Source organism: Phocoena phocoena, chromosome 5, assembly GCF_963924675.1.
Source record: "Phocoena phocoena chromosome 5, mPhoPho1.1, whole genome shotgun sequence".
Lineage (NCBI taxonomy): Eukaryota > Metazoa > Chordata > Mammalia > Artiodactyla > Phocoenidae > Phocoena > Phocoena phocoena.
In genome coordinates, this window is record NC_089223.1 from 137,382,095 (window position 1) to 137,394,808 (window position 12,714).

General features: G+C 49.0%; 1 protein-coding gene across 1 annotated transcript in view; it reads right to left on the bottom strand.

Annotated features, from left to right (window-relative positions):
- HTT (huntingtin) overlaps positions 1–12,714 on the bottom strand; it is a 136,142-nt gene that overhangs the window by 36,438 nt on the left and 86,990 nt on the right. Inside the window, exons 39-40 of the mRNA XM_065877465.1 lie at positions 12,222–12,457; positions 10,984–11,126 (exon numbers count right to left, since the gene is read on the bottom strand). Of these exons, the coding sequence (XP_065733537.1) occupies positions 10,984–11,126; positions 12,222–12,457 (379 nt within the window). The remainder of the gene's footprint in view (positions 1–10,983; positions 11,127–12,221; positions 12,458–12,714) is intronic.

Sequence of the window (12,714 nt, forward strand, 5' to 3'; positions counted from 1 at the left end):
TCAACAAAATGAAAAGGCGACCTACAGAATGGGACAAAACTTTGCAACCCATACATCTGATAAGAGGTTAATTTCCAAAATATATAAGGAACACATAAATCAATAACAAAAATAAATCCAATTAAAAAGTGGGCAAAGTGGGATTTCCCTGGCGGTCCAGTGGTTAAGACTTCGCCTTCCAATGCAGGGGGTGTGGGTTCAATCCCTGGTCAGGGAGCTAAGATCCCATATGCTTCATGGCCAAAAAACCAAAACATAAAACAGAAGCGATACTGCAACAAATTCAATAGAGACTTTAAAAATGGTCCCCAGAGGACCAGTGTGGTGGGGCGGGGGGACGGGGGAGCTTGCAGGGCAGGGGACCAGGCCTGGGAGCCCAGTAGGCTCTCGGGGCCCGAGTGGGTGGGGCGAACGCCCTCCACTCCTTCTGCTGCTCCTCAGGTTCTGGAGTGCCCTCCCGCCTGCCTCCTCCCTATGCCCCCAAGGCCAGCGCAGCCCGGACGGGATGGGAACTCTGAGGGCGTAGGACCCCGCCCAAGAGCTGGGCAGACTTCCCCGGCCAACTGGGCGGGGGAAACGCTGGGCGCGCTCCCCCCACCCCCCGATCCGAGCCCCCAAGGGTCCCTCCAGGTGTGGGAACCCCTCGCCCCTCTCAGCCACCCCTCAGGGGTGCCGGTCCTGTCCGGCCTCCACTTCTATTCCCCCTTCAGTGCCCCCACGTTCTACCGGTTCACTTGGGGGTTCTTTCCATCTCTTTGGGCCTTGAGGTCCCCCACCAGCATCCAGCAGGTGCCCTAGTTGTGGGGAGACGTTGTAGGGAGACGCAAACTCCGCGTCTTCTCACACCACCATCTTGACTCCGCCCCCTCGAGAAGCTCGGGATTTTATTTTTAGTAATTTCCCAACAGTACATAATCTGCTTACTGTGCCTCCTGTCCACTGTGTCTCTCCCCCTAGAAGCAGTGGCAGCCGGGCCTGGAGAGGAGACCATGTACACCTCAGCCGCCAGGGGCCTGCCCGCCGGGGTCCCCGCTCAGGACCCCGAACCCAAGGAGGCGCTGGGTCTGGGCCAACTGTCATCGGAGCTGCTTGTGATGGTGCTGAGCCACGTGCCCGGGCGCTGCCGCCGGGGGTGCCGGCACTGGCACGACCTGGTGGACTGCCAGGCCCTGTGGCTGAGAATCCTGGCCCGAGGCCACACCACCCTGTCACCCACCCTCCACACCTACCTGCCCCCGCCAACGACCCCAGGCCCTGTGTCCTGGGCCGCTTCTGCGAGAGCACACCCATAGGACGCAACCTCCTTCCGAACCCCAGTGGCGAAGCCTTCCTGAAATGGACGGTGCCGACCGGAGGAGATGCCTGGGGGGCAGAGGAAAACTGGGAGGTCACTCCCAGGGCCTGTATACAGACCAGCTTCCTGTCTTCCTACAGGTGGTGTCAAAAGAAGCAGGTGTCAGATCTGGAGGAGGAGGGTCTGTGGCCGGAACTCCTGGACAGTGGAAAACCTGAGATTTTTGTCTCTGACTGGTGGACAGACCAACAGTACACTGACAGTTTATATGGGCTAACTGTCCAGCCTCTAGATGCCAACCAGGCCGTCCTGCATCATTACTCTCCTTGGTCTTTTCCCATCCAGCAGTGTAGAAAGAGTTTCTCCTTTGAGGCTAGCCATGTGTTCTCCAACCGTAAGAAGGCTGTACGCTTTGTGTCTTTTGAACACTTGGTCCGGGACATTGATTTCTGGTCTGAGCGGTATGGAGTCTATCTGTCCCACTCCAGTGTGACTGTGCGGGTCCATCTGCCCTAGTCAAGGGCTGTCCTTGCAAAACTACCGGACCGTGCCCTCCAGGAGCTGGGCCCATTGGCAGGGTCATCTCAGTAATCAAGGGCTTGTAGCTCCCAGGCATCCTGGGATCTCATGAATCCGGTCAAAGTTCGTACTGGGCCCTGTCTTCAGGTTCTGGAAGCTACTAGGAGAAAGTTCCTCCATCAAATACACTGGCTGCTCCTGCTCTCAGGCAGCCTCTTCTACTGAGTGGAGACACAGGGGTGAGCACAGGGAAATGCTGGATCGGGAGAGGGCTCCTCCCCGCCGCCACGACAGGCCCCTCTGGTTCAGCCCCGGTGCCCTCTGCCCTTGCTTCCTCATGTTTCTGCATCGGAGGTTTTATTGATCCCGTGCAGGAAGCTCTCTCCTCCCATCTGAACGAGAACCTCATCCCTGTGGCTGAGAAAATTCCAGCCCCTAACTTTCTGTGGTTTCAAGACTGGGACCAGGACTCAGAGCTGAAAGCTAAACTAGCTCCAAAAATGTCTGGACACAGCGGTTTCTGCCCACACTGTGAACAACGAAATGGTCCCCTGAGCCCAACCCTACCCTGATTATACGGTGTATAAAATTATTTTGTTATTTTGAAATTCTTTTTTAAACATGGAGAGAATAAGTGAGCACTATATCTGCCAAAAAAAAAAAAACCAAAACACCATGGTCCACAGGAAGAAAAAAGTCTTCAAAAAAATTTTAAAAAGTGGGCAAAGGATCCGAATAGACATTTTTCCAAAGAAGATATTCACATGGCCAAGAGGTACATGAAAAGGTGCTCAACATCCTTAATCATCAGGAAACTGCAGGTCAAGACCACAATGACATATCTCTTCACACCTGTTAAAATGGCTATCATCAAAAAGACAAGAAATAACAAGTATTGGTGAGGCTGCGGAAAAAAAAGGGAACCCTTGTGCACTATGATAGGAATGTAAATTGGTGCAGACACTGTGGAAAACAGTACAGACGTTCCTTAAAAAATTAAAAATAGAACTACCAGAGGAGGAGTCAAGGTGGAACTGTGGGAAGACGCGGAGTCAGCCTCTCACCACAACTAGGGCGCTTGCCGGCCACTGGTGGGGGACTCTGACCCCCAAGGAGACAAGAGGAACCCCAGAGTAAACCAGTAGGATGTAGGGGGACCAAGGGGGGAGGAGAAGTGGAGACCAGATAAGATCGGCACCCCTGAGGCTGGGGAGATCAGGAGAGGCAGGTGGGAGGGACTCTCCAGGAAGAGCGGGAGAAGAGTGGAGGGCGAACGCCTGGTCCACTCGGTCCAGGGAGCCTGCTGAGCTTCCAAGCTGCTCCCCCAGCCCCCAAAGCCCCATCCAGGCCGCATGGGTCCTGGGGGCATAGGAGGGAGGCCAGGGAGATCAGGAGTGGCAGGCGGGAGGGGCCCTCCGGGAGGAGCAGGAAAGGAGCAGTGGGCGATTGCCCTCCCAACTGGGGCCGGGGGAGCCTGCTGAGCTCCCAGGCCAGTCTCCTGCCCCCCAAAGCCCCCTCCAGGTCACGTGGGTCCTTGGGGGCATAGGAAGGAAGCCGAGGGGAGAACAGGAGAGGCAGGTCCGGGACCAGATGGCTTCACAGGCGAATTCTATCAAACATTTAGAGGAGACCTAACACGAATCCTTCTCAAACTCTTCCAAAAAACTGCAGAGGGAGAAACACTCCCAAATTCATTCTACGAAGCCACCATCACCCTGATACCAAAACCAGAAAAAGATATCACAAAAAAAGAAAATTATAGACCAATATCACTGATGAACATAGATGCAAAAATCCTCAACAAAATACTAGCAAACAGAATCCAACAGCACATTAAAAGTATCATACACCATGATCAAGTGGGATTTATCCCAGGGATGCAAGGATTTTTCAGTACACGCAAATCAATCAATGTGATACACCATATTAACAAATTAAGGAATAAAACCCATATGATTATCTCAATAGAGGCAGAAAAAGCTTTTGACAAAATTCAACACCCATTTATGATAAAAACTCTCCAGAACGTAGGCATACAGGGAAGCTACCTCAACAGAATAAAGGCCATATACAACAAACCCACAGCAAACATCATACTCAATGGTGAAAAACGGAAAGCATTTCCTCTAAGATCAGGAACAAGACAAGGACGTCCACTCTCACCACTATTATTCAACATAGTTTTGGAAGTCCTAGCCACAGCAATCAGAGAAGAAAAAGAAATAAAAGGAATACAAATTGGAAAAGAAGAAGTAAAACTATTTGCCGATGACATGATACTACACATAGAAAATGCTAAAGATGCCACCAGAAAACTACTAGAACTAATCAATGAATTTGGTAAGGTTTCAGGATACAAAATTAATGCACAGAAATCTCTGGCATTCCTATACACCAACAATGAAAAATCAGAAAGAGAAATTAAGGAAACACTCCCATTTACCATTGCAACAAAAAGAGTAAAATACCTAGGAATAAACCTGCCTAAGGAGGCGAAAGACTTGTACTCAGAAAACTATAAAACACTGATGCAATCCCTATCAAACTACCAAACTACAGAATTAGAACAAAAAATCTTACAATTCGTATGGAAACACAAAAGACCCCAAATAGCCAAAGCAGTCTTGAGAAAGAAAAACAGAGTTGGAGGACTCAGACTCCCTGACTTCAACCTGTACCACAAAGCTACAGTAATCAAGACAGTATGGTACTGGCACAAAAACAGAAATACAGATCAATGGTACAGGACAGAATGCCCAGAGATAAACCCACATATACATGGGCATCTAATTTATGACAAAGGAGGCAAGAACATACAATGGAGAAAAGACAGCCTCTTCAATAAGTGGTGCTGGGAAAACTGGACAGCTACATGTAAAAGAATGAAATTAGAACACTACCTAACATCATACACAAAAATAAACTCCAAATGGATTAAAGACTTAAATGTAAGACCAGACACTATAAAACTTTTAGAGGAAAACATAGGAAAAACACTCTTTGACATAAATCACAGCAAGATCTTTTTTGACCCACCTTCTAGAGTAACAGAAATAAAAACAAAAATAAACAAATGGGACTTAATTAAACTTAAAAGCTTCTGCACAGCAAAGGAAACCATAAACAAGACAAAAGGACAACCCTCAGAATGGGAGAAAATATGTGCAAATGAAACAACAGACAAGGGATTAATCTCCAAAATATACAAACAGCTCATGGAGCTCAATATCAAAAAAACAATCCAGTTACAAAACAGGTGGAAGACCTAAATAGACATTTCACCAAGGAAGACATACAGATGGCCAAGAGGCACATGAAAAGATGCTCAACATCACTAATTATTAGAGAAGTGCAAATCAAAACTACAATGAGGTATCACCTCACGCCGGTCAGAACGGCCATTATCAAAAAAACTAGAAACAATAAATGCTGGACAGGGTGTGGTGAAAAGGGAACCCTCCTACACTGTTGGTGGGAATGTAAATTGATACAACCACTATGGAAAGCAGTATGGAGATTCCTTAAAAAACTAAAAATAGAACTACCATGACCCAGCAATCCCACTACTAGGCATATACCCTGAGAAAACAATAATTCAAAAAGTGACATGTACCACAATGTTCACTGCAGCACTATTGACAATAGTCAGGACATGGAAGCAACCTAAGTGTCCATCGACAGATGAATGGATAAAGAAGATGTGGTACATATATTTACAATGGAATATTACTCAGTCATAAAAAGAAATGAAATTGAGTTATTTGTAGTGATGTGGATAGACCTAGAGTCTGTCATGAAGAGTAAAGTAAGTCAGAAAGAGAAAAACAAATACCGTATGCTAACAGATATATACAGATTCTTAAAAAAAAAAAAAAAAATGGTACTGATGAACCTAGTTGCAGGGCTGGAATGAAGAGGCAGACATAGAGAATGGACTTGATGACATGGGGTAGGAGGGCGAAGTTGGGGCGAAGTGAGAGAAGCATCAACATACATACACTACCGAATGTAAAATAGTTGGCTGCTGGGAAGCAGCAGCATAGCACAGGGAGATCGGCTCAGTGCTTAGCGATGACCCAGAGGGGTGGGATAGGGAGGGTGGGAGGGAGGCTCAAGAGGGAGGGGATATGGGGACGTGTGTATGGATATGGCTGATTCGCTTTGTTGTACAACAGAAACTAACACGGTATTGTGAAGCAATCATACTCCAATAAAGATCTATTAAAAAAAAATACAACTACCATATCAGCAATCCCACTTATGGGTATATACCTGAAAGAAACAAAATCACTAACTCAAAAAGATACCTGCGGGACTTCTCTGGTGGCGCAGTGGTTAAGATCTGCCTGCCAACACAGGGGACACCGGTTCGATCCCTGGCCCGGGAAGATCCCACATGCTGAGGAACAACTAAGCCGGTGCACCACAACTACTGAGCCTATGCTCTAGAGCCCGTGAGCCACAACTACTGAGCCCATGTGCCACAACTACTGAAGCCCGTGCTCCACAAGAAAAGCCACTGCAATGAGAAGTCCGCGCACTACAACAAAGAGTAGCCCCCGCTCACCACAACTAGAGAAAGCCCGCGTGCAGCAACAAAGACCCAACGCAGCCAAAAATAAATAAATAAGTGTTCCTTAAAAAGAAAAGAAAAAAAAAGATACCTGCACTCCCATGTTCACTGCAGCATTAATCACAGGAGCCAAGACACGGAAACAAACCAAGTGCCTATTGAAGCATGAGTGGATAAAGAACGTGTGACACACACACACACACACACACACATACACACACACACACACCACACACAGGAATATTATTTAGCCATAAAAAAGAAGAAAATCCTGTCATTTGCAACAGCATGGATGGACCTTGAGGGCATTGTGCTAAGTGAAATAAGTCAGAGAAAGGTGAATACTGTTTGATCTCACTTATATGTGGAATCTAAAAAAACCAAACTCATAGATACAGAGATCAGACTGACAGTTGCCAGAGGTGGTGGGGGGGGGAATGGGTGAAGGTGGTCAAAAGGTACAACCTTTCAGTTACAAGTGTGGAATTAACCCCAGAAACCTCAGCTCAAGTTGGACTTGGGACAGGCCTGTAGGGGAAGCTCTCACGCCTACTGAAGAAGGTGTCTCCTTCCTGCTGGAGAGTAAGTAAGGGACGCCAAGTAGGCGCACATCTCCTCCTCTTTGGGGTGATTGACAATGCACAAGAACACATGCAATTAAGAGGTTGGAAAGAGAAGACTGAAGGAGAAGTCGAGGGACGAGGGAGTTTCAGCGAGCTGAAGTCTGTCCGTGGAACTGGGCTGCAGGGTCCGGGAAGATGAGGACCTGGGAAAGCCCACAGGTGGCCTTTGCAGAGGCATTTCTGGTAATGAGATCAAGAGGCAAACCGCTGAGGATGGAGATAAAGAGGGAAAGCAGAGCGCTAGAAGCAACAACAATAAACTCCTGAAACATTTCTTTTGAAAAACTGTGTAGTAAACAAGAAGAGGAGGACAATTCAGGAAGCCGCAGAGCAAAGAAAGGCTTTGTTCCGGCTCGTAGGCTGGATCAGCAGCGCAGCTCTAGGCGAGAAGGAAGGACAGACTTTTATGTCTCGCCGCGTGGAGCGTGCAGTGAAGAGAGCGTGAGTGAACGAAGGAGACGCTCAAGACGCAAACTGGAAGAACTGATCATGGGAAGAGCAAACACAAGAGGGGATGGGGGCCAGGATGGGGGACGAGATGTCAGACGGAGGAACTGGACGGACACTGGTGCTGGCCTGGGGCTAGACTCTCGCGGGGGAACCGGCACTGCTGATGGTGTGCGACGTACGAGGACTGGCCCAGGCTCTAGACACCTCCCCCCACCATCCCACCACCTGGGAGCTCACGCATTACAAGCCCCGTGACTCAGTTACTTCAGCTAGAACATGGATATCACGGTGTGTGCCGGGCCCACAGCAAGTGCTCTGCAAACATTAGCTGCTGTACACTTACCATCACCAACCCAAGAAGCAGCACGACATAATGGGCAAGAAAAAATTCTTGGGGTTTCGCTCTTGGTTTTATCATATGACCGTTCAGAACCTGAATTCTCTCATCAGTAGAAACGGGGAACTATCTCATAGAGTTGTTCTAAGGGTTGATGGAGATAATCATGTAAAGGGTACCACACACCCCTAAGAGAGCACCGTCAGCAGCCCCATCCTGGCCCAAGCACGAATCTGAATCAATGCCCTTTTTATCACTGCAGGAAGACCATTTTCTCTTCCTTCTAGTAATCCTACTTTGACCCACACATAAAACACTGGGAAGAGAGCTCTGCCTGCGAGGAAGGAAGGGAGAGGGTCAGGAATGGCTCCACTGCCCACTGCTGCCCTCGGCTGGGTGAGCACTGGATGGCAGCCGGGAGGGCACACGGTGGGGGCTGGCGGAGGTGCGGGGGGGACTGGAAAACACGGTGAGCAGTTAGGAAGCCTTACTGTGGCCACAGGCCGGAGGACTCAACCCAGCCCTGCCTGCAACAAAGCAATGGACACTGTCAGCCTCCTGTCATGGCTCCACCTTCTGCTTCTATCTGGCCTGTCTCAGTGGAGAGGACGAGGTGTTAGTTACCCAGAACCTATAAAACGGAGACTAGGTAACTTTCTTGGCTCTTCTGTTTATGCTGGATTGAATGTGAAATAGGCAAAGGACTTTGGGATTCATACATCACCACCACCCCCACCCCCCGCCAACAACAGAAAATGAGAGGTCAAGGCCATTACTCAGACTAGCTCCTGTTCTAAGAAATAATACCTGAAATGGGCAAATTCAAAGATCTCGATTTTCAACGGAGGGGTGAAATTACTGTCATTGTTTAAGCAATGCATAAATAAAAATTACCGACTTTAGATGCTAAAGACACCTTATTTATATAAAAGACAAGATGATTTATTTTATCTCAAAAGCAACCAACACAGTAATTCTGCTGCCTGGTGCCTTTAAAAGAAATGGCATCAAAATACACGAAGAGATAGAAATAGACATTTGTACACAACCATACACCCCTTATTTACAAATACTGGACCAACTGAACAATGCCCAAAGACACGAGTGGCAAAACCCACGTGCCCCGGTACCCGGCCCGGGCTCCGGAGCAGAGTGTGGCCTTCTCGATATTCCACGCCATGCATGGCTGTTCAAATTTAACCAAAATTAGACTGAGTAAAAGCTCCTCAGTCACAACACCACACTTCCAGTGCCCCTCGGCCACGTGTGGCCAGAAGCAACTGGATTAGTGCAGACACAGAACATCTGCACACTGCAGGAAGCTGGACTTGACAGCACTGCAACATACCATAAAAGTATTTCCCCTGATTTCTGAGAAAAGGAAGAGGACGTTAGAGCGATGGGTGAGTGAACAGCACGGAAATCCACTGGAACGCCATGGAAATCCACTTGGATGCGCCTAAGGCCGCAGAATGCACTGCTCTTATCCAAAGAAGGTAGAAAGCCGTCCTTCAATGTGAACTGGTACCCTTCTGGTGTCAGATCCAAACCAACCGATGGCCAAACATTAAAATGGCCCACATACTAAAAACAGCTTATCCTTCACATGGCTTAATTATTTTCTCAACTTTAGACGTATCGCAGTGGGTGGGACATAAATCAAAAGATCCTCAAAAAGAAAATTATTTCAATGGTAAGTAAACAAGGTGGTTGGAAGCTGTAAACCATCATCAAAATTAAATTCTGGCCACACTCTTGGGCCGAGGGCGACCGCTGGTACGTGAAGCAACCATGCAGAGGTGTCCTTCTCCATCGCTCCCAGGCCACGCGAGCCCAGGTCCCTGCCCGCCCCCTCAGCCCCTCCGAGCCCTCACCCCTCTCGGCAGGAACACTCTCTCCGGAGGGCCAGCTCCTTCTCCTTCAGGCCTTAGCTCAGCAGCCCCTAGGAGAACCTGCCCCTACTGCCCGCCCCCCCCCCGCCCCCCGTGCTGGCTGTCACTGTGCTTTTGTTTCCTTCTCAGGAGATAGCAAGGCTTGTGGTGACATATCTGTGTATTGTCTGTCCCGCTAGACTGAGCACCACAGAGGCAGGAATCACGTCAGCTGTACTGACCACTGCACACCCAGGGCCCAGCACAGTGGCGGCGGACTCAGTGCATCTTTGCTGAATGAACAAAGGTTGACAGCCGTAACTATCTCCTGCTCTAGTGGTATGTATGCGGGTATGTGTGTGTTTTAATTTGTATTAAAGGAATATACACACGTGCTTTTTAAATCCCACAACAGATGGGGGCTTCTGCCTTTACAGGTGGCCACCCCACCCCTCTTAAGGCGACCATTTGCTATCGTTCTGCTCTCAGTCGTGGTGTTACCTCCAAACTTGCCTTGGTACGCTTTCATCACCTAGAGTGGACCGTCAGTCATTCTGTCTGCTCCCCTTCCCTTACTACTGGAAAGTAACCCTTTCTCCCAAAGGAATGCTGTCCAGCCTCTCACCCAGCCCAGGCTGGCCAGAGCACCCAGGGCTCACGAGTCCCTCACAGGACTCCCGCAGGGGCTGAGACCAGAGGCCATCCTTTCTGCCGCGGGGAAGGAGCCCCACAGAAAACAAAGGCAACACAGTAGAAGAACTGAGACGTGGAAATACACGACGCGGCAACAGAATTAAACACACCAGAGGCAGTCACGCCCAAAGAGAGCACCTCCCCCCGCACTTCCAGGACTCAAACCACTTCCAGGTTTGCTTCATATTTGGACCATGACTTCCTTGCTGTTTGCTTTTCTTAGAGATTAGAATTGCCTTTCATTTTTTCTTGCTGAGAAAAGGATATGCCTGTACCCTATAACTAGCAAGACATTCCTTTTGAAAACACTCATTCCTGTTGAAACACACTGACTGTCCTAAGGCGGGCCGGTTGCTTCCTATGCTTGCTACATGGCTGGGATCTTGTGACCTCTCTCTTGAGCGCACTGTTTTTTTTAATCCACAATCATAAGTAAAGGCCACAAAAACATCTCGTCTTTCCAAATCTTTAAAACAGGAGGAAGCGCCCAGGTTTACTGCTTTCATCAGCACAGCGAGCGGGGCAGAGCTGACACTGGGCAGCGCCTCCTCACGCCCTGAGAGTGTGCAGGGCAGGGCAGGGGGCACACAGATGCTCTAGTAAGGCTAGTGTGATGCACCTACCAGACTTGAAGATGTGGATCAAACACATGAGCAGCGTGCCTAGTTCTTGGCAGTAGAAAGTATGCTGCTGTTCACTCATTTCCACTCTTAGCTGTTTTGTAACAATGTCCTCTAAAAGGATGCCAACCAGTTGTAGCAGAAACCTTCAAAGAAAGGGAGAAGGGTGACAGTGAAGTAGGGGCCTATTGCGGAGCACTTCTGGGAGGGGGGAACACACGTAAAAGTAATATACACAGTAGATATGGGTAGGGCAGTAGGGTAAAAATGCAAGTAAAGTGAAGTGTTCGATGCCAGCCCTCTGGATTAAGTCACTTTACCTCTCTGCGTATTACTTTCCTCACTAATGAGATGGCAGGAATCATACCACCTTTAAAGGACTGTCAGGAGGGTAAAATGACCTGCAGTGTTTCTTCAAAACTTTATAAACCACGAAGTAGGGCGATAACCCGCCACAGGAGTTTAACGTATCCTCCACGTTAGCCCCCTGCTTAAATGTGACAGCAGGAGCCACAGGCTGCCTTGCCAAACCTGCGGACAAATGGGTGTCGTGCAGTTTCACTGGATTTATCTCCACAAACACAATGGCGTCCCAGGCCCTGATGACCAACCAAGGGCAGCTACATGGACATTACGGTGGACCCTGCAGGAAGGAGCACGTTCTCAGGAACTGCGCTTCCTGGACACGCTCTACGAGGTATAAGTCAGCGTGCACCCCGAATCCAGCAAAGGTGGATACACAGTCGTCTACACAACAAGCCTTTTCGGTGCCTGAGTTGTGATCGCCACCCTCAAGGAGCTTCCCAAGAACTGATAAGGGCAGATGTGATTTGATGCCACAAGTACACCCAGGGGAGCACAGTATGAGCGTTCCACCCTGGCGGGGAGGGGGATTTTACTACTGACAGTGTTTAGGGTGGCCAGCACCCGGCGGGAATAAACATAAGACTGACTTTTAGTGGGTTTTCCTAGGTTTTCAAATTCTCTGCAGGCAACCACGCCCTCACCGCCTGCACCCACCCACTACCACCGTGCAGTCTTAACGAGGGTCTGATTCAGGATGTGACAGAGCCTGCAGACAGGCATGACCAAGGGCCACAGGTGAGGCAGGCTGGGCAGAGAAAACACACCGACACAGATCCCTTAACCCGCCTCGCAGAGCTGAAGCGAGACTCAGTGACCCCAAACACCACACAGCGGCCTGAGGACACGCACGCAGAAGGCTCCGATATAGAGCGTACCTGGAAAATGTTTCTTCTGGCAAATCCTTCGTTTGTCTCCCTTCACTGTGTTCTTCCAGTACTGAATTACTGCCCCCATCTCTTAACCTATTAATTATCGGACAGCAGAGTAAATGCGGAGAGAAGGAAAGCTCCTGAATGCGAGAAAGAACAATGTCTTCAGTTGACTGGGAAATCAGAACCCTCAGAATGGCTAGGATCCCGGCTATCCACAGCTGAGCAGTGCTCACAGATGCCTAGAGGAAGGAAGACAAGGAAGTTATAGCTAAAGGAAAAAGACGATTAAGTTCTTCCTGATTGCCAAGTTCATTTATGAAAATCACCCTGAGTTTACAATTCCACCAATAAATCTGTCTCATTGGTTCTCAAAGTGTGGTCCCAGACAAGCAGCATCAGTACCGTCTGGGAACCTGCTTAAAATGCAAATACTGAGGCTCCACCCTGGCCCCAGCAGAAACCCCCGGGTGCCCCACACAGCGGTGAACCCAAGATG